At 43.6% G+C, this 26,807-nt stretch overlaps 1 protein-coding gene across 2 annotated transcripts in view; it reads right to left on the minus strand.

Annotated features, from left to right (window-relative positions):
• Nucleotides 1–5,568: 5,568 nt before the first annotated feature.
• KPNB1 (karyopherin subunit beta 1) overlaps nucleotides 5,569–26,807 on the minus strand; it is a 28,396-nt gene continuing 7,157 nt past the window's right edge. Inside the window, exons 5-22 of one of the 2 annotated variants that reach the window (XM_044248820.1) lie at nucleotides 26,238–26,390; nucleotides 23,895–23,954; nucleotides 23,211–23,300; nucleotides 22,742–22,852; nucleotides 21,777–21,878; nucleotides 19,374–19,598; nucleotides 18,219–18,410; nucleotides 17,328–17,458; nucleotides 15,530–15,677; nucleotides 15,120–15,191; nucleotides 13,797–13,941; nucleotides 12,612–12,694; nucleotides 11,882–11,989; nucleotides 11,342–11,485; nucleotides 11,126–11,231; nucleotides 10,338–10,452; nucleotides 9,369–9,530; nucleotides 5,569–8,663 (exon numbers count right to left, since the gene is read on the minus strand). In XM_044248820.1, coding sequence (XP_044104755.1) covers nucleotide 8,663; nucleotides 9,369–9,530; nucleotides 10,338–10,452; nucleotides 11,126–11,231; nucleotides 11,342–11,485; nucleotides 11,882–11,989; nucleotides 12,612–12,694; nucleotides 13,797–13,941; nucleotides 15,120–15,191; nucleotides 15,530–15,677; nucleotides 17,328–17,458; nucleotides 18,219–18,410; nucleotides 19,374–19,598; nucleotides 21,777–21,878; nucleotides 22,742–22,852; nucleotides 23,211–23,300; nucleotides 23,895–23,954; nucleotides 26,238–26,390 — 2,148 coding nt within the window. In that variant the 3' untranslated portion in view covers nucleotides 5,569–8,662. Of the gene's footprint in view, nucleotides 8,664–9,364; nucleotides 9,531–10,337; nucleotides 10,453–11,125; nucleotides 11,232–11,341; nucleotides 11,486–11,881; nucleotides 11,990–12,611; nucleotides 12,695–13,796; nucleotides 13,942–15,119; nucleotides 15,192–15,529; nucleotides 15,678–17,327; nucleotides 17,459–18,218; nucleotides 18,411–19,373; nucleotides 19,599–21,776; nucleotides 21,879–22,741; nucleotides 22,853–23,210; nucleotides 23,301–23,894; nucleotides 23,955–26,237; nucleotides 26,391–26,807 lie in introns of those variants that run through there. The other variant, XM_044248819.1, reaches the window with a different exon arrangement.

The following is a 26,807-nucleotide window of genomic DNA, read 5'->3' on the forward strand; positions in this document are numbered from 1 at the left end:
CGATGATGATTCCTTGATGGATTAAAACGTGGGCGGAGGCATGGTCAGCCTGGCGGCGGGGGGGGGGGGGGGGGGGGGACTCTGAAGGGCTCTGGCTGACTCCGGACAGGCCAACCCTGAAAGCAGGGTGGAGGCTTTTGGTAGGCTCAGCATTTAGCCTCCCATCTGGAGGGAAGGTTCAGGCTGCTGGGAACCAGAGCCTACTCCTCTGGCCCTTGGAGGGAGGAGGGATGAATCTGGAAAGGGGAGAAGAGGAAAGAAAATGCTTCTTCCTTGTGAGCTTTGAGAAGCAGCAGGAGATGCTTGGATCTTGCCCCACTGTAGGGAGAAAATTGGATTTACGGGTGAGCTTGTCCTCCTGGGAGAGCCAGCAGGGGCTGTGGACTCTTTCTCTGCAAAGAGGGGGATTCTTAACTGGCTTCCTTCCTCCTGCTCCTGCTGGGTTCCTTTTTATAGTCTAGAACAGGAAGGCAGGTCAGCCACTTGCTCTCTGAGGCACAAGCTTTCTCAGAGCCAAATGGGACAATCCACCTGTCCTCTAGATAGGAGGGCTCCTGGGTTGGGACATGCATCGCTGCCCTAATCCCAACGGGCAGGCAGGTGTTACCTTCCTTGTGCTACACAAGGTTCTCTTCTGAAACAGAAGACCAGGCAAAAGACCAGAGGCTAGGCTAGAAGGTGCGGGGTTGGCCACCACTGGACGTGTGAACCCCACAAGCCCTCCCTCACCAGAAAGGGTAAGGGCTCCAGGTACCCATCTGAGCACTTACTCCACAGAGGAAGCCATTCATCCTTGCTGCTGTTGGGCTGCTCAGGGTATGGGCCTAAATCACAGCTAAATGGTTTATCCTGGGTTCTAGGTAGTTGGTAGCCAAAGCCCCACAAGGATTACACTGGGGTTTTATGATCCTAAAATGCCGCACACACCCCGCCCCCCAATCTGGACCTGATCTCATTGCATTCTCCCTGTTTCTGACTCTGCTGCTCCAAACAGTTCTGAGAGCAGGGACTGTCTTCTACCCATCTTCATCTCCCCAGTGCCCTGATGGTACCTGCTCGCTATTCATTAATTCAGCAATGACTTAAAAAAAAAAAAAAAAAAATATATATATATATATATATATATGAGGTTCTGCTGCTCATTTTTTTTTCTTGAGATTTTATTTTTAAGGACTCTCCACACCCAACAGGGGGCTCACACTCATGACCCCGGGATCAAGTCCCACTCTCCACTGACTGAACCAGCCAGGCACCTCAAGAGTCTGGTTTTTATGGTTTGCCTCTTTCCCTACCCCCCTTTTTTTTGTTTTTTTTTTTTTGTTTGTTCACTTGTTTTGTTTCTTAAATTCCAATATGAGTGAAATTGTATTTCCCTGACTGGCTTTTATTTTACTTAGCATTATACTTTTTAAATCCATCCATGTTGTTGCAAATGGCAGAATTTCATTCCTCTTCAATGGCTGAATAATATTCCTCTGTGTGTGTGTGTGTCTTTATCCATTCATCCATCGATGGATGCTTGGGCTGTCAAGCTGAATCTTTTTTTTTTTTTTTTTTTTTTAAGATTTTATTTATCAGAGAGAGAGAGAGAGAGGGAGAGAGAGTGAGCACAGGCAGACAGAATGGCAGGCAGAGAGAGAGGGAGAAGCAGGCTCCCTGCCGAGCAAGAAGCCCGATGTGGGACTCAATCCCAGGACACTGGGATCATGACCTGAGCCGAAGGCAGCTGCTTAACCAACTGAGCCACCCAGGCGTCCCTGTCAAGCTGAATCTTTAAGGGTAAGAAGGAGTGCTGTCAGCTGAATGAATGAATGAATGAATGAAGCAGTGTGACTTTGGATTAGTTAACCAACCCCCAGTCCTCCTTCTAGAGAAAGCTAGAAATTGGTTTGAAAGCCTTCTAAGCACCCACGAAATTATCAGGGCTCATCATAACCGAGACAGGAATAGGTAAAAACCTTTGGTGGAAGGGGAGGTGAGAGCAAAGAAAGGGGAGTGGTGGGCAGCTGGCCAGGCCCCGAGTGGTGAAATATTTCTAACTGGCATCCACAGGCCCAGTAGGAGAGGACTGCAAAAGCAGGACTGAGCTACCCTTGCTTATTTCCTCTTTGGAAACTCAGAGAGAGCATGTCTCTCGCTCTGGAGAAAAACTTTGTCGTTCCTGTCCTGGCCTTGCCTAAAAAGAATAGGAGGTGGGGGGGGGTGCCTGGGTGGCTCAGTGTGTTAAAGCCTCTGCCTTCCACTCAGGTCGTGATCCCAGGGTCCTGGGATCGAGCCTGCTCAGCAAAGAGCCTGCTTCCTCCTCTCTCTCTGCCTGCCTCTCTGCCTGCTTGTGATCTCCGTCTCTCAAATAAATAAATAAAATCTTTAAAAAAAAAAAAAAAAGAATAGGAGTTGGTATTAGCAGCTGGCAAGGAGACTGAATCAAAGTAAAACCCTAATGACTTAAATAGAAGCAGGCAGGCAGGAAAATTGACTAGACACATGTGACAATGCAGGATCCGGGTGCCACTTTAGCCCTCCAGTTCTGAGCCCTAGAAAATTAGGGTTTGTTGTGGAACCGTCCTGGGTCTCCACCTGCACCTGCTGGTCTTTCTGTCACATCAGAGGTCTGGGCGGTGATGGAAAGACTCACCCCTTCATCCAATTCCCAAGTTCCTGTGGGGGTCCTACACATCCTCTAATAAAGTGAGCAAGGCTTGGGGGTAATCGTTTTTCTTTTTTTTGTTCGAATAACTACTTTTCCTTCGTATTGTCCATGACCACGTTCATTGCTGCTGTTTCCCAGATTTCTTTTTCAGGATTTAAAAAAAATGATTACACTGAATTTTTGAATACTACTGTTTGTTATTATTCATTAGCCTGTGGGCTCCATCGGAAGGATTCACTGCTATATCCCCCACACCTTGAACAGTGCCTGGCACGTACGCAGTAATAGTTGTGCATCAGTTAATGAGATGAGTGCCTGGTGAGGTGCCGTGCTAAGAACTTTGCATGGGTTCTGTTCCCCTGGGATCTCTGTCTTACACATGACGAACCTGAGGATCAGGAAAGGGGAAGGCTTTGCCCAAGGTCAGACTCAAAAAGCTGTACAATATTTTGAAGGGCACCACTCATTGCTCCAGGGAGCTTTGAGTCATTTCTTAATTCTCTTTCCCTCTGGATGGTGACAGGCTGCCCCTTGCATCCAGAGCGCGGGCCAGGTGCCAAGGCGGAGATGTACTTTCCTTTCACACCAGGTACATTTCACACTGAGGAGAGCTCAGCTCAGGAACTTCTGGCCGCGGAGCCACTGGGAGAGGGAGCAGCTCAGGCTGTGCGCCCAGCGCCAGCTGACAGAGCCAGTATTCGGCCCTGTGGCCACCAGGCGCCACCACCGCCCCTCCCCCAGCCCTGGTTCCCAAAAAGCTTTGAGCTCAGTGGGTGAATGCAAGGAGATGGTTCAAACTCCATGGGGGAGGAAAGTTGACTTTAGGGAAAAACGCCACTCCCCACACACACCTAAATTAAGAGTTTGACCATCATCGAAAGGTGTAGAGTGGATCTCATTATTGAATTAAGGCAAAATGGCTCTGCTGTTTAATTCCAAGAACGCTTCATCCAGGGCTCTCCCTGCTCGAGCAGCGGAAATTTGCTGGGAACAGAGGCTCATGGGCTCATCCTCTAACGCGCATCCCACATGGTTACCCTGCGGGACAAGCACAGCCTGTGGTGTCAGCAATGCTTGGCAGCCGTGTGACTTTCGGCAAGGTTGTCGGCCCCCTTGTGCTTGTTTCTCCACCTGTAAAATGGGACTGAAGTGGTACCTCTGTTAGTGTTGATGAGAATTACTTTGACCTCTCCACGTAAGATGCTTAATTACAAGCCTGGCATTGGGTCAGTGGATGAAATAGACTTCACTGGAAAAACCAACTCTTGACTAATCCTGTTCCCATTCCTCCAATGAACTCAAGGCTAAGAGGCTAGCCGGAAGTCGTCCAGCAAATGAGGGGGAAGAGTTAGGAGCCCAGAACTCCCGAGGCCCCTCCACTCTGAGGTTCCTGTGTACCCTGCCTTTCAAAGGCTAAGTGATACTATTCCAGATACCCCCTGAACTGTACTGACACCAAGTATTTATTGAAGATCTACTCTATGGCAGGCACTGCTCTAGACTGGGGGGATACGTGGTAAGCCAGCCAGCCGGCCAAGGTAGCTGCATCAGGGTGCTTACGTTATAGTTGGGAAAACTGACAATAACAGTTTAAAATACACTTTTCGGTACTGCTCTGAAAGAGATGGATGGCGCATCAGAAATATGGACAGCGCAGACCCTCGTTTTGTCTAAGATGCTGACATCTGTCTAGGGCAAGTGTGAGAAAAGTGTGGGTTCTGGTATCTGACAGACCTGGGTTTGAATTTGAGCTCCGTGTGATCTTGGTCTGACAAATCAGTCTGTGTGCGCCTCCTTTCTCATCAGTAAAACGGGAACAGAGATTGTTAAGGTTCCCGCGAGAATGAATACGTACATTTTCCCAGTGTTAATGCTTTTCACTTCCCACAAGTCAAGCTGGAACACTTGATGGGGCCAGGTGGAACGGTAACCTCGTGTTGTGTGTTCTTTTTATTTGTTGGAGAAGGGGTAAATGGGAATAGGGAGTTACCTGGAGAACTACCGAAAAGGATTAAAAAAAGCTCCTGGGAGAAGCAGCCCCTCCCCGCGTAATGAACTGACGGCATTCTCTCTCCCCGTGCACCTTCAGTGGAGAAATGTTCTGGGCCCACTGCCATCACTCAGGATTTAATGCAGTCTTAGAATTACAAGTTACCCTTTATAACCCAGTCAGCTCCAAAATTGGGCATAGTAAGAAAATATTAGAACTTCTATTTGTATTTATTTTCATACAATCGCTTTTTAATATCTATTTTTGTGTCTTATGTTACACAATATATGGGTACAGTAGTACAGGTTTATAATTTATAAACACAGGGGGGTATGCATGATCAAAAATTTCTGACGGGGGGCAATCAGAAAAGTGAAAGGCCACGTGGAGGCTAAGGGAGGAAAATTATGGTCAGCCCTCATTGTACTTGCCCAACATAAACGAAGAAAGTGCATTATTTCCAGACAGTAGCCTGCAGGCGCCACTAGGCTAATAAGCAACAGAGTGAAGGAACGGACCTAGTTCTTAAATCCCAAGTTAGTATTCTCTCTGCTACAAATTTCTGGGGGAAAAAAGTGGAAGTAGAAATTAAATACACACTGCAAGCTACGTAAAAAGCCAATTTTGGATGAGCCATTAAACAAACCAGATTAGCCTGAAAAATATGCACAAGACAGAAGACGATCTCCAGCATTGCAGCAGCGTTGGGAGCAGAAGCCGCCTCCACACCGCGCGCTCACGGACGCATCGGAGGCCAGCCGCTCGCTCACTGCCCAGCGCGCCGTGCGGAGTCCGTGGTTCAGACAGACGTGTCTTTCCTCTCCCCAGCTCACACGCACACCGGCCGCGCACACTCCAGCTCCTTTCAAACCATTCATTTCACCTCCAAGGTGACACCATGTGGAACCAAAAATGAAGCGGCAAAATGTTGAAAATAAAAATAAAGCGGACTTTATTTAGAAGATAAAGGTGGTGGTATCAGTTTTGGTTAATAAAGTTGGGCTCAAGTGTTTTAACAGGTCTTTAATGCCATCACAGACTGGCATGCCAAGGGCATTCTGAATGCCAAGTACAGACTGAAGTTGTTTCGAAACCAAGATGCTATCGAAAGCTGATGGAGTTGAGAGTTCTCATAAAAGTCGGACTAACACACTTCTTAAATATCAGAGTGACTAGATTACTTGGTTCTGAAAGTGAAAACACTACACTGAGCAATCCCCCTCCCTTTCTCCACAAGTCCCTAAGGCAGTATTACTGTTGCCTGACAGTCAAAATTTCAACATTTCAACAGAGAGGAGCTGAGGGGAACTGGGAAAATGAAAAGCAAAATTAATAAGTGTAACTGTAATTGATATAGGCAGCTGCCACTTGTGGCAAACCAAAGCCTAGTCTGATGCCCCTTTTCCTCACATTTGCACTGACATCTTCCCGAGTGGACGGTAACTACATTCCAGAAGGAATGTGCCAAGACTAGGATGGGGAAGGCCCAGACACTGAGTGGACAGAATGCATTTTGCATCCAGTTGCCTTAGGTGATACAATTAAGGACAAATACCCTGACGCTGGAAAGCCCACTAGCCAAAGGTAACTGGGAGAGAGGATTAAATGCATAACCAGTGTAGAACGCCTGCAAGGCACCAAGACCACAGTCCAACCAGCCCACTTTCCTCCTCCATCACTGAATGGATCTGGGAGAAAGCGTTTAACAACAGCACTTGTCAACTGCTTCCCTGGAACAAAACATGACAAAACACACGGAAGGTTTTGTTTCCATTATGGTTCTCGGTGTACTTTATTCTCCTGCTGTCTAGCTAAGCAGCCCACACAGGACAGAAACGGGTAGCACTGAGGAATGATCAGATTTTTTCTTCTCCCCAATATTCCTGTCCCCTCCCTAAGCCCTAGCCAACCCTCACCTATCAGGAATGGTTAGTGTATCACCCTCTCCTTCAAGAAACAACTAGGATTTAAACAAGGCATTAGAGGGTCAGGTCTCTTCTTAGCAGGGCTTAGGAGGTGGTGCAAAATCTATTCACAATGGAGTCTTTCCTTCAAACACCTGTTTTTGTTTTTTTTTTGTACACTGGTTCATAGATCGGCACTTGACTTTGAACCTGGCACCAAAAGGCACAATATCTGATACCCTGTACAAGAGCTATTAGAGATGCTGCCATATGGATGAGCAAAACTGAGCCAATCCCACTTATCAATGGAAGGCTTAGATAGGGAAGGGAAAATGGCAAAGAGAAAAACGTAAGCCCACATTTTTTGCTAGAATGGACATGAAAGTGGGAATTTAAGGTCTTGTGTTATAATCCTTCAAATACCAGGAAGCAATGAAAAATCTTCCTTGGGGTTTTTGAAAGCAGCATATTCAAAATGCCAGCAAAAACTCCTAGTAACTGCAACCAAAAGGGGATCAAAGCTCACTGACATCCCTCCTTATTGCTGAGATTCTAAAACCAAAATTCAGGGTGCCTGTTCCCTTATAAGAGGGAAAATAACTTAGTCTGATTTATGGTTCTCAGAGCACATCACACTTTTAAAAAAATATCAGTGTGTGTGACCAGGGGAATGTTTGACACCACTTTATTAATCTTCACCTTCAGTGGAAAAATAAAACCCTTTCCAAGTGCCATTCTCATCACAAGAATTCTAGTATATATATGTATGTATATATATACTTTTTTGTATTTTGTTGATTAGTTCGTTTGGAAGTGCAGCAAGAGACCAATACCGCATTGTAGTCAATCAAATAAAAAAGAGAACAGAAGGCCAAGCAGTTTCCAAATGGTTATTTTATCAGATTGTTTGAACATTAAATTTATCCTCGTTTGCAATCCAAAAGAGTTACCTGAAGTTTGCTGTGTGTGTTTGTGTGTGCATGTGTGTACTTTTATTGTATATTTGTTTTCTAAACTCTTTGGCACAATTTTCTGGGGGTGTTCAGACTACCACGATACATTGTCAGGAGAGAACAAATTCTTTTGTGCTGCCAATTCTGAGCATCTAAATTTTGGTTTGTTTGGGCTGTGGCTTTCTTTTGTTTTTGAAGTTTGCACTCTTTATTTGTAACAACTGTATTTTAATTTGTTCTAGATCCTCTAACTCCGAGTTTTTTTTTTCTTCCCCCTCCCCCCCACTTCTACATTCACAGTTGAACCATATTATTTAGGAAAGGCGCCTTGATGAAAAGATCAGGATACGGGAGCTCTGACCATTCGTCAGTGTTTTCCCTAGAAGATAATTAAAAACAAAACAAAACAAAAAAAGAAAACAAAACAAAACCTAAACAGCGTCTTTCCTTTTTTTTTTTTTTTTTTTTTTTTTTAAACACATCTCTTGTGCTGCATCAGTAGACAGAACTTCGGTTAGTTTTATGAAATGCAACATCTAACCCCTTTTTTTCTGGGAAAAAGAAACTGCAATGACTTGAAGTTGAGAATGTGGATACCGCCTCACTCACACACACTCATTCTCAGACTGTAAAGAATCCCTCACCCTCCTTTTAGCCGGCACGCGAACAGTACCGTGTGGCAAAGGTACACCAAAGGTGGGCTTGAGACCCAGGCTCCATCTTCCTTATCAGTAGCAAAGGCCAGGCTGCCTTTTACAACAAAGCACCACAGCTGAACCCAGTCCCTCCTCCTCTCCCAAACCAGTCACTCCACTCGGCACCGGCCAAAAGACAGAAAAGCTAGTTCTAGCCTCTCCTGGGAAGAGATAACTTTCTTTTTTTTTCCCCCTAAGCAAGTAAATCCATCGTTTCTCTCTTTTCCAAGATGGCCGACGTTATGGTTTTCTACGAAGTCAGTGCTTACTTAGCTCACTAACAGCGCTGCTGTTGGCGGCTGCGGCTGCTGCTGCGGCAGGATTTTCAATGTGGTGTGTTTTCAAGCCTCACTCACTCATCCTCTCATTCCCAAACATTCAGCATCCGTGCACACTCCTCACTTCCGGGTTTTTCAAAAGATTGGAGATTTCCAGTGGGGGTCTCAGGTTATCATCCCAATGGTAACAGATCTAAAAACACAGATGGAAAACAGGTCAACTGTGAGATCAGACAGCCAGGAGAGCCAAACGCTTCTCTGACTCCCACAATTAAGTGCTCATAAACCCGAAATCAATCTGTCAACTTCTCGAGGATTTTTTTTTTTCTTGTTTTCCTATGCGCCAGCTACCTGTTCTCATTAGCACCTACATTAGAGGGTGGCAGGGACACTAAAAAGATAAAACTGAAAAGAACCAGTTCTACTGAGGTCTTTGGAGTAAGACAATAAGCACGTGAGAGGAAAATAAAACTACATTTGAAAGCTGGGGTCAGACAACTCTTGACTTTGGCTACCTTCTGCAGAGCCACACGTCTAAAGCACTGCAGTAAAAAAAGTAAACAGCAGGAGGAAGGGAACAGGAAGTAGAAAAGAGAATTCTGGGAAAATGCCATTACTAATGATTTTATTAGGGCCCCAAATCATTTGGGGACTTCACTGAATTCTAGTTACATAAGTTCTGTTCTTCATCACCCCAAGTAATCGAACATTTGGCTCAAGGAAAGATTGAGGTTGCCCGGCCCTTCCACTAGTACAAGCCTGAGGAACAAAGGCACTTATATGGGAAAGAGTACAAAACAAAATACCAAGAGAAAGGCAGCCCTTGTGGGAACCGTCTGAAGAAACTGGGCCTCCTCCCCAAGAAAGGAAAAATAGAGCAGTAGAGATAAGCTCTTACCAAGCTTGGTTCTTCAATTTCCTCAGTTCTTTTGTTGCCCATGTAGCAAGGGTTTTTGCTTTGTTAGTCTTCGATCTCCGTCCTTCCGTTAACAGTTCATGGATCATTGGCCTAGCTTCTACTAACTTCAGTACATCCTTCCCAAATGCTGTACACAAGTCCCTGTGCAAAACACACACACCTGAGAACGTGCTCCCAGCCTCATCCCCCTATCCTGTTTTGAGCCAGTGCTAAGCTAGTTGTGGGTCCCTTGGAATTCACCTACTTTTTAAAGCTGGAAGAAATTTTTGGATTAAGTTCAGCACCTGCCCTAAACAGATACAAGAAATGAGGTCTGAAGAATCAGGACGACTGACCCGGAGTTCCACAACTAATTCATGGTTCTTTCTTCTAGTCATGCCTCAAACTTTCAATAGAGGAGGCTAAACATAGACAAACTGTTGACTAACCTCAGAATACGGGATGGACAAAGATCTGATGATGCTTTACACCTCTGAGACTTCCACAGACTTTAGCGAAGAGAAATTACAAGTCTGGAGGGTCTGGAATGAGACCAGAGCTAAGGTCTGGAATGAATGATCATCTGTGAGAACTTTTAACAGGAAACCATGGGTTCTATTAAAGAATTATCCGTATCAAAGAAGTGGATAGGGGCGCCTGGGTGGCTCAGTAGGTTAAAGCCTATGCCTTTGGCTTGGGTCATGATCCCAGGGTCCTGAGATCGAGATCAAGCCCCGCATCAGGCTCTCTGCTCCGCAGGGAGCCTGCTTCCTCCTCTCTCTCTGCCTGCCACTCTGTCTACTTGTGATCTCTGTCTGTCAAATAAATAAATAAAATCTTTAAAAAAAGAAAAAAAGAAAAAAGAAGTAGATAACTACCATCCAGGCTACCCTCAAAGTTCTTCACCACAGGTCTTCTCACTTCCCATGAGAAGTTCTATTCAGCTGTTGGAAACAGGATTTAACCTACCCTATCAGTCCAGCAGCACAAGCTACTACTCCGTCTGTATGATCCTCATCTCCAGCAATGTGGTCAATGAAAGACAGAATAAATTCTACTCTGGGTTGTACCAGCATGACATCCGCTATAATAGAAACAGAAGGTCTGATGAAACTGTCCCACCTTCGGCAGGACTACACCCCATTTCAAAATTTCCAAATATACTACCCCGCACCCCGCTCCCAATCAGGCAGGTTTCAGGAGGGACAATTAGTTGCATATAATTCTACTGAACTGTTCTTCCTGAAATTAAGAAGTCATTCTTCACACCAACAGGAGAGGCAGCTGTTCTTCCTGTTACAAGCAGAAATAATAGAGAAGGAATGGAGCCCTTCCTCTAAGCCCATGGTAGCAGAAAGAGATAAAAGACAAATATTTCCCCAGTCAATTACAGGAACATCAGGTGGGAAAGAAAATGTTATCTCCCAGTCTTTTAACACAATTGCCCCGGAGGTGTGCATATGCTCAACAGCTGCCCCCACCTTGGGGCGGGTGTAGACATGACCAGCACCAACAGCCCTGCTGGGTCCCATCCATTACGAGGCTCAAGAAAGGTGAGACAAAGAACTAAGTGGCGGGGTGGGAAGGAGAAATCGGAAAGACTGTCTCTTCTTTCAAAGCTACTCTCTTAATGAGGGTACTATGCCTTCTCCCCTTCCTTTAAGCAACAGGTGCTAGTTCACAAGCTATAGAACCAAAGACACAGCCCATTTGGCTACATGAACTCTGGACTAAGTTCACTGGGTTTTATACTCAACGGTGCACGTTCTCCTGGTCTCCCTTCAGTCCCTGGACAATTCCAGTGTAGGCCTCCAAGCAGCCTTCTCTTAGCTCATTCAGATAATCCACCATGTCATAGTCTGACTGTAAGAGACAAACAGAATTTCCATCAAACCCAGAGCCTTTAGTTGTAGGACTGTCACAAGTCCCACTCATCCATCAGGACTGTACTTAAAAGACAGCTGGAAGCTCACCTTGTCCACCTGGGCTTGGGAGGCCTGCTGAAGAGTATTCAAGACAACCTCTAGATATTTTTTAAATTCTCCACCAATAGCAAGGGCAATATCACCAAACACTGACAGAATCTGTGGCTTCACAGACCTGTGGACATTTTCATTCTGACCAGGGAAAAAGAGAGAGAAGAGCAAATCAATAAAAGCCAAATCTTTGGTCCAAAGATTAGAGAAACATTTTTTATAATAAATAATTGCTAATATGCTTTGTACTGACCTTAAGGATATACACAAAAATTGTTAGTGGCTCTCTCTGGACAGAGGGATTACACATACACTTTACTGGCCTCCCACCCCCCCGCCATTTCATTGAGTATGCCTTCTTTTAATTAACTTTATAACCTTACTTTATAGAATCATCTTGCGAAAATGAACAATTCCCTTCTTCATGAGCCTACTGCCAATATTCTGGCAACTGATAACTCCCTCTCACTTAAATTTTTAAACATCTTTCCAGATTTCAAATACGGTAAATTACAGACTATGTGTACGGATACTCACCCCCAGGTTCTCCAGCAGGAGCTGCATCACCTCATCACAGAAAGGTAAGATGTTGGACTGCAGAGCACGGCACAAGTCTCCCACTAAGCCCACAGCTGCCAAACAAACCTGAAAAGAATCAAGGAAATGATCTTCCAAACGGAACAGGCCACCTGCAGGGTAAGGCATTATTTTTATTTAGCCACTGGTTCTTTATCATTTGGGCCTAGAGTCGAAGTTTTCAAGAAAACATCCAACATCCTCCCTCTCTGACATGAGTTCAGGTTTGTTTTTGTTTTTAAAAGTAGGCTCCATGCATAGCATGGAACCCAGTGCAGGGCTTGAACTTAAAACCCTGAGATCAAGACCTGAGCTGAGATCAAGAGTTGGACACATAACCAACTGAGCCACCCAGGTGCCCCCAAGATTAGTTCATTTTAACAATCCACATGGCAGGGAAAGAGCTAAGACTCTCCAAGATATTAAGAAAGGATGGAAATGACAATATCCATGGGAATGATGGTGGCAAGAGCCCGGTGGTTTTTAAAAAAAAAACAAAACAAAAAAACAGAGAAGGAAAAAGCCCTGCTGTCAGGTGCTATTCGGGGCCATCGAGTGCCCTGGTTTTTTCACTGACTGCTTCAGCTCCACACTCTTGGACAATACAGAGACCAACTGGACTTTGCAACATGAATTAGTTATCAGGGATAAATGAGAATATAAATGTATCCTTTTGGAAAGCACAGATTACCTGGTACTCAGCATAATTTTTCAATCCAATGCCCAGGAAGGGTTTAAAGGCCTCCATGTACTTTAGGAATTCACCACCTAACACTGCAGAGAAACAAAATGTGAGCACCACAGGATATCGCAAAAATGAGCAAAAATAACCATGCCAACTCTCCCAAAATGTATTCACTCCAATCAACAGGTTGGGTGCAGTGTGAGTTAATTACTGACTCTATCACAAAAACAGTAAGGTTGTCTCAGACAAGCCAAATTCTTAAGTGCTGGAAAGGCCTAACTCATGCCCTAAAGATGATGTGAAATCTCCAGAGTGGGATTTCACTATGGCTACACCCAACAAACCAGCAATCTTTTTTCAAGGGTTAATTTTCCTTGGATGAGCTAACGATACTGCCTCCTGGCCACCTCTTCATCTGATTATAACAGGTCTTCTCTGGCAGCCAGCTTTAAAACAGGGTCCATCCGTGAGGAATTCCATCAAGGACATATTTTATAAGCTCGCCAGGGAAAGCAGACTGGGCTTCCTTCTGAATTAGCCACTCCAGGGGGCAAAGTGAACCTCCTGATGCTAGTAATAGGTATGGTCCTCAGGAGTGGTCCTTGCCTAGCAGCCTTGGTCAGTGTATACACCACACAGGCCAACCCCAAAGCAGCATTCCAGGTTTCTCAAGTGCCCTTTAATGTGCTTTTAATGGCCCTTCAACAAGTCTTGAGTAAGCATGGCTTCCTCAAAGCAATTTTGTATAGTCAGAAATGTAACAACCAGAAAACCAATTAACTCCTAGAACTCTCAGTGCTTCGCTCCATCCTATTCTGAGCACCATGACGTGTCAAGCTACACTCCAAAGCATTACAACCCAAACTAGGAGGTGCCAAGTGCCAGGGAAGAAAATGGAAACCTTTGTGTCCTCGATCCTTGAAAGGAGCCAAACCTCAAGCAAGTGAGTAGACTTTCAGAGGAAAAAGGAACCTGCCAATGTGAGTTGCAGCTGGCTCCTCTTCATTTCAAGAGCAGTGGTAAGGCACTTATGGACAAATTTACTCTTATATTCAATCCACCTTTGCACTCAAGTCATGCCCCAGTAAATGAGAAGACAAGACTATGCTTTCTGTGGTCAAAAAAATTCCCCATGGCTACTGCAACACTTGTATCCTAAAGACAGTCCCTGCCTGATTCTGACTCACTGACCTTCCACCAGTGTGCTGACTGCCATTAGGGCATCCTCTTGCACTCCCCCAGACCCAGCTGTGCTTTGGAACATCCTTAACAGGGAGGCCATGACCACATCAGAGATCTGCAAAGCATCTTGATGTTGCACTTTTCGGAGAACATTCTGTGAAATGAAAAAGAGTTCAGGTTGTGTTGATTACAAACCTGCCAATCAGAACACTATATTCACCTTTTTATAAAATCACCTGAGCCCTGTGGCTTTTTTTTGGAAAGACCAAACACACTCCTCGGGCTCAAAAGCTTTGACAGTATAAATCATCTGCAACAAAACATACATTTTAACATCCCTCCTATTTTCCAACTCTGAATGAACACGAGATGATCTTCCATGGTACACAAAGTCATCTCTTCCCCAATTCATTTACCCCAAACCCATCAGCAGCCTCCACAGTCCAGTCTTTCTGGAACAGCAGTTGAATTTATTTCAGCTTTTAAGTAGGACAGATTACAATTCAGTTCTTACTCATAAAGCAAGAAAGCAATGCTTCTGATATCCTATTTACTAATGATGGGCAAGAAGTAGTTCTGATAAAATAAATCCAACCTGAATTCTCCTAATTCAATATTCCTCAAACCTCCCTCCTTACCCTTTCATTTGTTTCAACTAATGTCACCAGATCATTCCTGTATTTGTCTGATGACTAAAGAAAGATCTTAACAGTCAAAATTTTTAAAAAGCAAACAGGTTTTTTTAAGTTTGAGCAAAAAAGAGAAGGGAGTTCAGAGAGAAGATGACCTAGTTAGCATCACTCAATACTAAAACCTAGTATCCACCTGAGCCTTATGACAAGTTCTAGGGTTTTCCTGATTTTTGGTAAAAGAGGGAATAGCACCTCAGTTACTTCAGGAGTCCAGTCATGAATGAGGAGTGATTTTAATCTTTCTAGTCTCCCCTCAGAAAAAAAATCTACTCTGAACTGGTACAATAAATGATTCAGATTATAATAAGGCTTCCAATAGGAACTGTTGTTTCACAAGGCGATGGCAGAAACTCAAGGCTATATTTTTAGCCGAGTGAACCACAGCTGGAGCCAAATCTCACTGAGCTACCTTTGGACAACCCAATAAAAACCAAAGACTAGAAGCTGTCCGCACAAAATCATTGTACAGCTGGAAGCAACACCACCAACCAAGTAGCTTCTTAGCCTACACTGTGCAAAAGACACATTCTGTCTAGAGAAGAAAATGGAAAATCACTCTCCCAATCAACCACCGATGAAGGCCTTTTGAGAAGAATTTCTGATCAGCATCAGAATGGGTGATAAAGCGCCATCCTCATACCTGAAGAGTTGCACAGAGCAAAGACTGAAGGTCATTGAACTGGATCCTATCGGATGTGCTCTGGATATGTGACTGCAAGGAAAAGAACATCATCAAACTCTGAATAAACAGCTTCTAAAAGAGCTCTGCTCTCTCCCCATGCTTCTGTTTTTGCTGGGTTTGCCAGGACCATTAAACAACCTTTGTTGATGCTAATGCAGGAAATCAACAAAAAACTTACATTAAGTACACACTGTGATACACTTATAAGTAAACTTGGATGAGCAATGCAGATTTTAAGTGGCAACAGTTTTTGTATAAGCATTCTACCTTTCTGAGAAAAACACACTTTCAAGTAAACATGAACAAAAACCACCTAGAGAGGACGTGGCCCCGCCCTGCCCCACGGCGCCAGCCTGGCCCAGACTCACCTCCATCTGGAGCACCTGCTGCAGTCGTTCCATGATAACCAGAGTAGTTTTCTGAACTGCGGGATAACAATCCTTGGCACTATTTTTCACAATTTCCATCAGAGATTCATACGCAGAACTCCTCAGGTTGTTCTGGTGTCCATCAGGTCTGTAAGGAACACACAACAATCCGAAAGTCTTACCCGAGAAAGAAGAGAGCTGTAATAACATAGACCTTGTCTCACGAAAAATAAGGAATCCAGAAACCGCTATGATTGTGAATGTGCTTTGAGTTTGGCAACACAATACAACCAGGAACCAAATTTCTAACTGTTGAGCCAATGGCTATGTTCACTAGGGGTTTCCAGACCTGGTTACACTTCAGAATGGTGTCTATGGAAATGGGCTAAGTTATAGGAAAAAAACTAGTTTAAAATGCTGAAGAACCCAACCGACAAGGTCACCTAAATAAGAGAAAGATAGCTCAGCTTTCTTCATTTGTCTGCAAGAGATGGTATTGTACATAATTTTGGTTACAGCAGAGATGGAATTAGTTTAGCATGGCAGAGTTTACACCCTGCCTCCTTCCTCATGGTGTCTTTTAAGCATGGCTTTCGGTATAGCTCACATAAAACCAAAATAATTAAAGGTTGTCCCAACTTATATCCCATTGAAACTACATTTCAGGGGTCCCTGGCTAACTCAGTCAGTGGAACATGTGACTCTTGATCTTGGGGATGAGTTTGAGTTTCACATTGGTGGTAGAGATTACTTAAAAATTTCAAAAAGTCGGGGCGCCTGGGTGGCTCAGTGGGTTAAAGCCTCTGCCTTCGGCTCAGGTCATGATCCCAGGGTCCTGGGATCGAGCCTGCTTCCTCCTCTCCCTCTGCCTGCTTCTCTGCCTACTTCGGATCTCTGTCAAATAAATAAATAAAATCTTTAAAAAAATTTTCAAAAACTCATTTATAACAACTTATTTTATGCCAAGTTCTTCATCTATTATCAGAAATAGTAATTAATGATCTGGCATGGCAACTAAATCCATGATGAGAGCTATTTGCCTTATACAGAAATTACAAATTCCCGTTAACTGTAGATACTACAAAATGAAGGGACCTCTCTAGATCAATTCCTTTTTTTTTTTTAAAGAGAGAGAAGGGTGTCTCGGTGCCTCCCTCAGGTTGAGCATCTGCTTTCTGCTCAGGTCGTGATCCTGGGGTCCTGGGATGGAGCCCTGAATTGGGCTCCCTGCTCAGTAGGGAGCCTACTCTTCCCGCTCCTCTCTCTCTCAAGGATGAATAAAATCTCAAGAAGAGGGAGAGAGGGGGAGGGAAAATGGGGGATGGGGAGAGGGTGAGGGAAAACTGAGCAGACTCCACACTCAGCCCGCAGTCAGATGCAGGGTTTAATCCCACAATCCTGAGATCATGACCTAAGCCGAAATCAAGAGTTGGGACACTCAACCACTCAACTGAGCCACCCAGGTGCCCCAGATCAATTCCTCTTTATAGGAGACTATTTTCTGACTTTACTTGTAACCTGAACATTCTAAGGTAGACAGAGTCAACATTTTCTTCTCTTTTTATGTAAAAGTAATCTTTAAGCCCAAAGTGGGGCTTGAACTCACAACCCCAAAATCAAAAGCCGTATGCTTTAACGACTGAGCCGCCAGGTGCCCCTTTCTCTTACCTAAACAAATCATCTACTATATGATTTTTTTCAATGCTTCCTGTTACTATGTTCCTATGATTAGGCTAGATGCCCCTCATCCAGGGAAAGGAGTTGGATGCAAAGACACCACCCGGTTCTGTGTAGTCACCTGTCTGTGGTCTCCAGGAGCTTCTGAACTATGAGTTCAAAGGAAGAAGATAAGCAATAGGTAGCTGGTTCTTCCTGATCATCAGCCACATCTGCAGCTTCATAAGCAGCTTCAGCCAGACTGGAGAAAGCCTTAAGATCAGACAGAGTTTTAATATTAGTGCTATAAAGAACCCTACCCCAAGATAACCTCATTTTTCCTTAACATACCATGGGCAGTATTCCTTTCTAAAATGATCTAAGAATAAATCAATGCTAGTGAATCCTTAACTTTTTCTGTCAAGGTCGTCAAGACAATCTCCTTACAGACACCCTTAAAATTCCAAATTTATTTATTTATACTGTTTGTCCCACCCCAAATTCTCTCAGCAGCAGCAGAGTACTTTCATCTACCACAAACACCCACCACTACTTCTTTCTCCACTTACAGAAGAGCAAAAGCCCCACTCCTTCCTATCTGATCTCCACCCCCCACCCCCAAAGGGCTCTAATGAACTACCTTCTGCCTGTACTGGCTCAGCACTTGGGCCGCCTACCTTCCTTCCTTTTTGCCCCTTCTCAGTAATGATACTTTTTGTAGCCAGCAGCTCTCTACCTTAACCAAAATTTCTTGTCCCCAAGCAACTGAGAAAAAGAAAACCAGGTCCAGATAGTTTTCCCACTGGGTTAGCATGACTATTCTAAACGGTTTGGGAACTAGTCACCATGAGTCAACAGCTCCCACTGGCTCATGCAATTGGCATCCCCCACATTTTAACTGAAGAAATTAGGAAGGAGATGCTATTCAGAAAAGGCCTTCCAGTGAGGTAGACCCATTTCTCTCCCACACCTCCTACCTCCTCGAGAATGGCTCAGCCCCGCTGCTTATCTCAGTCGGAAGAAAAACCCTTACCCAGCACACATTCGAAGCCACTCTGGGTTCAGCACTGAGGCCCTCAATCAGACACTGCAGCAGGGGAGTCAAGTAGACATCATTGATGGCAGCTTCAGGGAGCAGTTCACAAATCCGGCCCACAGTCCATGCAGTTGTATCTCGAACAACTACACTGGGGTCTTTCATTAATTCTATTAGCGTGGGCATAGCCTGCAAATAACAGCAGTTGTTAGCAGAGCCAAGCAAAAATTAAAATTCATGTTGGCTGAAGAGAAAATACTGATGGTTGGGATTTCTTTCAAGTTTTATGCAAATAATCTCTACACCCAACATGGGGCTCGAACTCTTGATCCCTAGACCAAGAGTTGCACACTCTCCCAAATGAGCCAGCCAGGTGCCCCCGATGACTGGGTTTTAACCTGAAGCATCAAGATAATTTGTCATTTTAAGATACATCTGTCACATGTCCAAGAGTATAATAAAATTAAAGTGAAAGATAAAATAGTCCTCTCTTCACCAAATCTCAGTGCAGAGCCTAGTACGGATCCTTCCACCAGCCTTTTACGGACTCACTCAGGTGATGCGCCTAGAGGAGCCGTGATGGCATCTGCCTACATTCCAAAAGGCTCAGTTCCATACGCATGAAACTCAATTACAATGGACTCTTCTATCACTTATAACAGTAAAACAAAGTATTTCCACAAAACTTTTCATTACAATAGATACCATTTTGTCCTAAGGATGGAATCACCACACCACTAAGTGCATCACAGGGAAGGTTTATGATATAGCAGTAAGTGAAAAGACAAGTTCTAAGGCTACTGCCCAGTAAGAACTCCATCCTGTTGCACAAACATACGTGCATACAGAAGAATGTCACACAGGTAAACACTAAGAATTAACAATGTTTATCCCTGGGCAGTGGGATTAAAGATGACTTTTTCTTTTGGGCCTTTTCTGCATTTTTTTCAAATCATGACTTTTGTTTAAGGAAAAAAAAAAAAAAAAGTCAAGAAATACAGTTTCTCCTTCCTTCACTGACAGCAAATAGCAATCCAGAATAACCTGTTTGGATGACTATGCAGTTTTGTTTTGAAAATATGGGCACACTTTCAAGGAAAAAGTTCAAACAATGAATATCCCCCTTACCACTCCCAAACTCCCTCAGCTCACCTGGATGACAAGTGGTTTGAGTTGATTAGGCTCCGGTCCCTCCAAGATGCAGCCAAACGCCATCACTGCCGCGTCCCGGTACCGCCAGTCAGGGTTCTTGATGTGTTCTTTGATGAAGGGGAGGACGTGTGGGACGATGTCATCTTCACAGCACGTGGCCAGGAGCATGAGGCACACGCCTGCCGCTTTGCAGGGGTTCCAGTCATCGTCGTCATCATTCTCATCCTGACGAGGGTATAGTAATGGTCATCATTTTGTTCAAGGAACACTTTAACTAAAAAAACCTAGAATTACTAACTCAAAAGGTCTTCAGACTACTCCCAAATGTCACTGGAATTTAAGTTTGGGGGATGTAAGTAAAATCTAAAACCTTTATATTTTCATTTCTTCCACAAAGAATCATCACACGTAACCTCTGTTAAATGAGATGCAGACAGAGCGAAGTCCTACCGGGTACTATACAGTGGGATGGGCCAGCCTCCACTACACACAACCACGGGGATGGAACTCGAACAGATAGAGAGCAAAAGGCAGAACAAGAGGATATGCTGTAGGATTCTAGTTATATGAAGTCCAAACTCAATCAAAATTAACCTCTAGCACTCAGAGAGAGACAATGAATGACTAGGAAGAAGGCATGAGGTGTCTTCTGGTATGCCACTAATTATACGTAGTTCAATGAGAAGTTAAACAAAAAAAAGATTCCATGCAGACAGATCTCCCCTGAAAGTGGAATTCAAGGTTTTTCTTCCTTACTGTGACTATTCCTACCACACAGTAATTTAAGGTAGGCTGCCTTCTGCAGCTTCAGAATATTACATACCCAAAGAATGACTTGTTCCCAAATGTGAGAAGCATAACAAAAATATACAAAAGCTAGAAAAATACTAAGGCCAAAAGACACAGAAGTAACTGTTAGACTGGACAAAGAGACAAAAATTTGAGAGAACACCCAGTCCATTTCAGACCAAATACATCTCTAGTTATCTTTTACGACTGTTATACTAAAAGAGTCATGTACTTTCCTAAACACAAATAACATTCCCGGGTACAGGGAAACTCTCCAGCGCTCCAAATCACAGCAGTGTTCCCTCAGAGCACCACCGGCTCTCTGGGAACGCTCCACATGCAGCAAAGAGGAGGGACAGAAAGAATCTTTCCAAACACCATACCAAAAAAAGCCATGATGCCTAAAGTCAAAAGGGGACAATGACAACCAAGATATACTTCTTATGAAATAACTTCTTTATTTACTTATTAGGCCCATATCTTTGTGAAGTCTTGTTGCTTTTATTTTGTCCTGAATGTTACTGATGTTAATGATCATGAATGATCAATTTTTTTTTTTTTTGAGAGAGAGAGAGAGAAACAGAGTGCAAGCAGGGGGCTGCAGAAGGAGAGGGAAAGGGAGAATCTCAAGCTGGCTCTACACCAAACAAGGAGCCCAACGTGGGGCTTAATAATCTCACCACCCTGAGATCATGATCTGAGCCAAAATCAAGAGTAGGGACACTTAACAGACTGAGCCACCCAGGCGCCCCCAGAATAATTCTTATCCAACCTCATCAGCATTTTACTTCATTTAAGATTTTGTATTTTAGGGGCGCCTGGGTGGCTCAGTGGGTTAAGCCGCTGCCTTCGGCTCAGGTCATGATCTCAGGGTCCTGGGATCGAGTCCCGCATCGGGCTCTCTGCTTGGCGGGGAGCCTGCTTCCCTCTCTCTCTCTCTCTCTCTGCCTGCCTCTCCGTCTACTTGTGATTTCTGTCAAATAAATAAATAAAATCTTTAAAAAAAAAAAAAAAAGATTTTGTATTTTATTTGACAAAGAGATAGAGAAAGAGAGCACAAGCAAAGCGAGTGGCAGGCAGAGAGAGAGGGAGAAGCAGGTTCCCCACCGAGCAGGGAGCCAGATGTGGGGCTTGATCCCAGGACCTTGGGATCATGACCTGAACGAAAGGCAGATGTCCAACCCACTGAGCCACCCAAGCGCCCTTCATCAGCACTTTAAATGTATGTACATACTGTGAACTCCTGAAAATAACTCAAACGTTAGAAGATATTTGAGTGGCCTGAAACTAGTCCATCTCTCTTGTCAACCTTTCTTTACTGCAACTTTAATACTGCGTGTGTCTTGCATTACTTTGGACAAGGTATAGCACTCGGGAATCCGTGTGTATAGCCTGTGTCCGATCGAGGCCGAAATGTTCAGACCCAGCTCTCCTTCACAACAACTCAGAGCCTAGAGGATTTTAGAGATTGAGTTCAGCCGTTCCCAGTCACCTATAACAGAGCATCAACCAGCTAAAGAGTTGCCAAGTCTTTTCACAGAAACTGTTCCAGAGCAAACCAACCCTCGAGAATGTCTCACAGCTTAACCGGTTCGATCTGCAAGGTTAACTCACCTGTTTCGTGAGTGTCTGTGTGAGGATTGGAACCAGGTACTGTAGTGCTCCCTTGGCATAAAACTTGCTGGTGTGCTCAGGGGGTCGTCCTTGTTCTGCTGCCTGAGGAGAAACATAAAAGCAAATTCTGGACGGCAGCAAACAGGCTCCTACTAGAGGCCTACAATGCGAGCTGCCCAGGGGTTTGTACAGAAATACACAGAGCAAAGGTAACATCCTCTGTGATCTTTTGGAGGTCCTCGTTTCTTTGGTCTACTTCAATGGGATTCTTTGAGGCCATACATATAATCCACCTTAAAGGGCCAAGGCAACCTTAAGAACTACCTTTCTTTTTCACAAGCCCAATTCATATTAACAAGCTGTCATCTAACTAACCTTCGGATCAAGAGATGTACTAAGTTTACGTAATGATGTCAAAAATAAATCTGTGTTTCTTAAAGTGTGCAAGACAAGGCTGGAAACAAGAGGAGGTGTCTGCTGGTGTGCCACTAATTATACGTAGTTCAATGAGAAGTTAAACAAAAAAAAGTTGAGTTCAGAGATTGCTTGAGTTCAAAGATTGCAAAGTGCAGAACTAGCCCCCTTGTCTCTATGGAATTTCTTCACCAAAGTTAGTAAGCTATCAATTATGCATCCCATGTTTTTGTTAGGACTTCCAAAAGAAGTAATTCAGCACTGCACGTCACCTTGTTAAACTTGACTGCCTGCTGCCCCCTTGTGTTCACTGTACTAATATCAACATTTATAACAGATCACGTCTGGCTGATCGGTAAAGCATGAAATGCCTCATTACAGGTCTGTCTCCCTCCTGAGGGGCTCTGGCTAACAGAGAAAGCAAAATCTCTACAAATGGAGATGCCCTCTAAGCCCAGTCAGAATGAAGCTTTCCCAGAGGAGACTAATGCCCACAAAGGAACTATGTCAGAGAAACAACTCTCCCTGCTCCGACTCTCTCCCAGGCTCACCTCGGAAGCCTCAATGGCCAAGTCCATTTCTTCATCACACACATTGGACCAGAATTCTATCCCTTGTAGGGCCACCTCATCAATGTCACTTTTCATTGCTTCAATTGTGATCTTAAGAGGGAGGGAAGAAAAAAGACATCCCAGACCCCAAGTAAGTGCTGGTTCAAGTTAGACCCCCCCAACTTCCAACTGCAAACATTCAAGTGTCAAAAATGTAGATTTATGAAAGCTGGGTCTGAAATGAAGGGTAGAAACAGGAAAAAGACTTTCAAAATACACTCTTTCCCAGCACAAAGACAGTACAAGTCTTTCTGGCACATTACTAACGGCTTAAACATAACACTCCGACTCAAGGAATTTCCTTGGTTTCATAATATTAAGGAAAAAAATTACAGAAATGACAAAACAGCAAGAATGAGGAGTTTTACAACCAGTTACATGCTCACATACATAAAACAGAAATACTTACAGCAAAAAGAGCGGGACCCATATACGTCTCCATGTACTGATAATACAAGGACATTATCTTTACCAGATTCTGTAAGGCAGCCACTCGTACCTTTCACAAAGAAAAGATTAGTTTGCTATTTAGTTTAACAACGTAGTTTGAAAAAGGTAAGTCACATAAATGGGTTAGTAATGTAAAGGGTCAACTGAGTAATGTTATCTGGATAATGTCAACATTTCCCCCAAAATCAATCTCTTCTCTTCCCTTTTTTCCACCATTGTTATTATTTCTTTTTCCTCTTTTTCCCCCCCCTACTTTAAAGGTGCCTGAGGAACCTACAGAGGACTAAGCTCAGGAATGCCACTCAGACTAGATGTTACTCCCACCTGTTTCAAGGGTCAAGGTTTAGGTTACAGCAACAGCAAAGCTGTTTGAATGGCTACAATGAAAATCAATCACTTGTGTAACTTACAGCAATTAAGTAGCAATGGTGATCAAAAAGCATTTCTTCCTTAAACCTTTTAAGAGGATGGCAACTTCCATTATGTTAACTTTCCAAGAACTGTTTTTCCCTCTTTTATTAAGAATAGCATTAGCCAAACCTTACTTCTGAAGCACCTGATTCTCAACATTACAAACCACTATCTAGAGATGGCGTTTCCCAGGAAAGACAAAGCTAGGTTTTTCACCGGAGCTTCCACTCACCCTTGTATCTGGACACTGCGTGGCTTCGCAGACCACCTGCATGATGAAGTGCCTCTCGGACTGCGAGAAGAACAAAGATCAAGAGAGTAAGTAGAGTACCAACTGCATATATGGAGACTGCTAGATTAGCTCTTCGGAGAAAACCCTGTACCCCCCTCAGGGACCCCATATCCCTGAACCAATCAAGCAGCTTTTCCCTGACACAGCAATGGCATCAGGAAGGCTATCAAGAGTCTGCCTCCCGTGTCTACTACATGACCCGCCCTCGAAAGAGGTCCCTAATCTTTTAATCCCCAAAATGACCTTCACAAACAAGACTCCAAGGAGGAAGTAAATAGGAAAATGTAGGTCACAGGGTTTAAGTAAAAATGGTTAAAAAAACCCCAAAACCCTACACTAGGAAAACCCATTTTTTTTGTATTTAAAATTTAAGAGAATTCAAAACATCTGCTTTACTTCAACATAAAATTTGTTTTCTGGGAGGTGGCAAACCCCCATCAAATATAGTAAGATACAAGAGAAGAGAGCAATGAAATAATTTGCTACTATTCCAAGTCTTCTGAAATCTTAAAGGAGGGAGTCTGTCTAGAAAAATTGCAATTAGAACTGCAATTTGCTTTGGCTTCTTGGACCTCCCTACTTTGTCCACAATAGGACCAAGAAATGGCAAAAGGCACAGCTCAAGTGTCAACAAACAAATATACTTGCAGACCATGTAATTATTGATTCTCAGCATAGATCTAAAAGAACTGAAAGCAGGGCCTCAAAGACCTATTTGTATACCTGTGTTCATAGCTGCATTATTCACAATAGTCAGATGAACAGAAGCAACCCAAATGTCCACTGACAGATGAATGAATAAACAAAATGTTATCTATGGTATATACATATAACAGAACAGTATTCAGCCTGAAAAAGGAAATTCTGAAACAGGCTACAAAGTGTATGAACCCAAGACATTATGCTAAGCGAAATAAGGCAGTCATAAAAGACAAATTCAAATACTGTATGACTGATTCCACTTAAATAAAGTATCTGGTGCAATCAAATTCATCGAAACAGAAAGTAAAAAAGTGGTTGCTAGGGCCTGGCAAGGGGAGAATGGGGAGTTGTTCAATGCAGAGTTTCAGTTTTGCAAAATGAGAAAGTTCTGGCAACTGGTTGTAAAACAATAGGAATATACTTAACACTATTGAACTGTACACTTAAAAATGCTTAAAATGATAAACTTTTTTTTTTTAAAGATTTTATTTATTCATTTGACAGACAGAAATCACAAGTAGTCAGAGAGGCAGGCAGAGAGAGGAGGAAGCAGGCTCCCCGCTGAGCAGAGAGCCCGATGTGGGGCTCGATCCCAGGACCCTGGGATCATGACCTGAGCTGAAGGCAGAGGCCTTAACCCGCTGAGCCACCCAGGTGCCCCTTAAAATGATAAACTTTATGTTACTGTATATTTTTTACACAACTTGAGTAATGGGAGAAATACTTTCAGGCAAAATAAACTTTGTTTATGTATTAATTTTCTCAAAAGTACCTTCCAAGGAGTTATGAAATAGACCAACTCACGTAATTTTTTTAGGGGTGCCTGAGTGGCTCAGCTGGTTAAGCATCTACCTTCAGCTCAGGTCATGATCCCAGGGTCCCGGGATCAAGTCCCATGTCAGTTCCCTGCACAGGAGGAGCATGCTTCTCCCTCTGCCTCCACTCCCCCTGCTGGTGCACACTCGCTCGTTCTCTCTGAAGATTTTTTTTTTTTTTTTTAAATTAAACTCTATACCCAACAAGGGGCTCAACTTCAAGACCCCGAGATCAAGAGTTAGATGCGCCACCAACTAAGCCAGACAGCTGCCAGGTTTTTTTGTTTTTTGTTTTTTTTTAAATAGTGAACGCTATAACCTCCCGTGTTTTTTAAGATTTTATTTATTTATCTAAGAGAGAGAGAATCTCAAGTAGACTCTGTGCTGAGTGCAGAGCCAGGCATGGGGTTCAATCTCAGGACCCTGAGTTCATGACCTAAGCCGAAAACAAGAGTCAGAGGCTCAATTGCCTGAGCGACCTGGGTGCCTTTAAAAAAAAAACAAAACACTTTTTTTTAAAATCCCAGAGCATACACACACTTTGATCTGTAAAAGGAGAAACCTAAGCTTAGAAACAATTCAGATCACATTTTTCCCAAAAGCAAAAACCTACTCCGTGGCCATTTCTCACACAACACAAATCTTCACTAGAATGGAAATGAGTGCACCTAAACAAGATGGTACTTTCTAGACCACATAAACACCTTTCATTTAACTCTTACTTCTTCCCTTCTGAACATACACCTTTTTGTCGTAAAAGACTCACCTCTTTGTCAAAGTTTGCTTTGGTGAACTCCAATGAGTTCAGGAGTGCATTTGTCGCCGCCAGCTTCACATTATTACTGGGCTCTTCTTTCCTCATCCCCTGGATTATAGCAGTCAGAATCTCATTGGATTTATCCTGTAGTTGCTCTGGGTCCTGAAACAAGCAGAGAAGTGCAGTGAGTAAAATAATGAGCTCATGACTAATCAGCAGTCCTTTTAACTGTGAAATCCACTCGAGTGAGTATCCTGACTTTCTCTGATCTTTTCCCACACATTTCCATTTAGGGACAAACCACCTGCAAAATATCCTGGGGCCTAGTAGTCCAAAATTGAACTAAAACAAGTTAAATCCATCAACTTCATCTGATTTCTTAGCATAATGACTCTGGGTATGAAGTAATGCCGTTTTTTTCTTCCCCCTTCTGTACAAAGGGACATGGCAGTCTGGTGTTCTTCCCAGGCCATCTGTATCAACTACCCGGCCACAACACCTAAGCAGTCTAAGTCCAGGTCAAGTGCGGACTTCCTGTTTCATCAAGTTTGTATATGGAAACAGACACCCAGGTGGTGG

This window comes from Neovison vison, chromosome 5, assembly GCF_020171115.1.
Source record: "Neovison vison isolate M4711 chromosome 5, ASM_NN_V1, whole genome shotgun sequence".
Lineage (NCBI taxonomy): Eukaryota > Metazoa > Chordata > Mammalia > Carnivora > Mustelidae > Neogale > Neogale vison.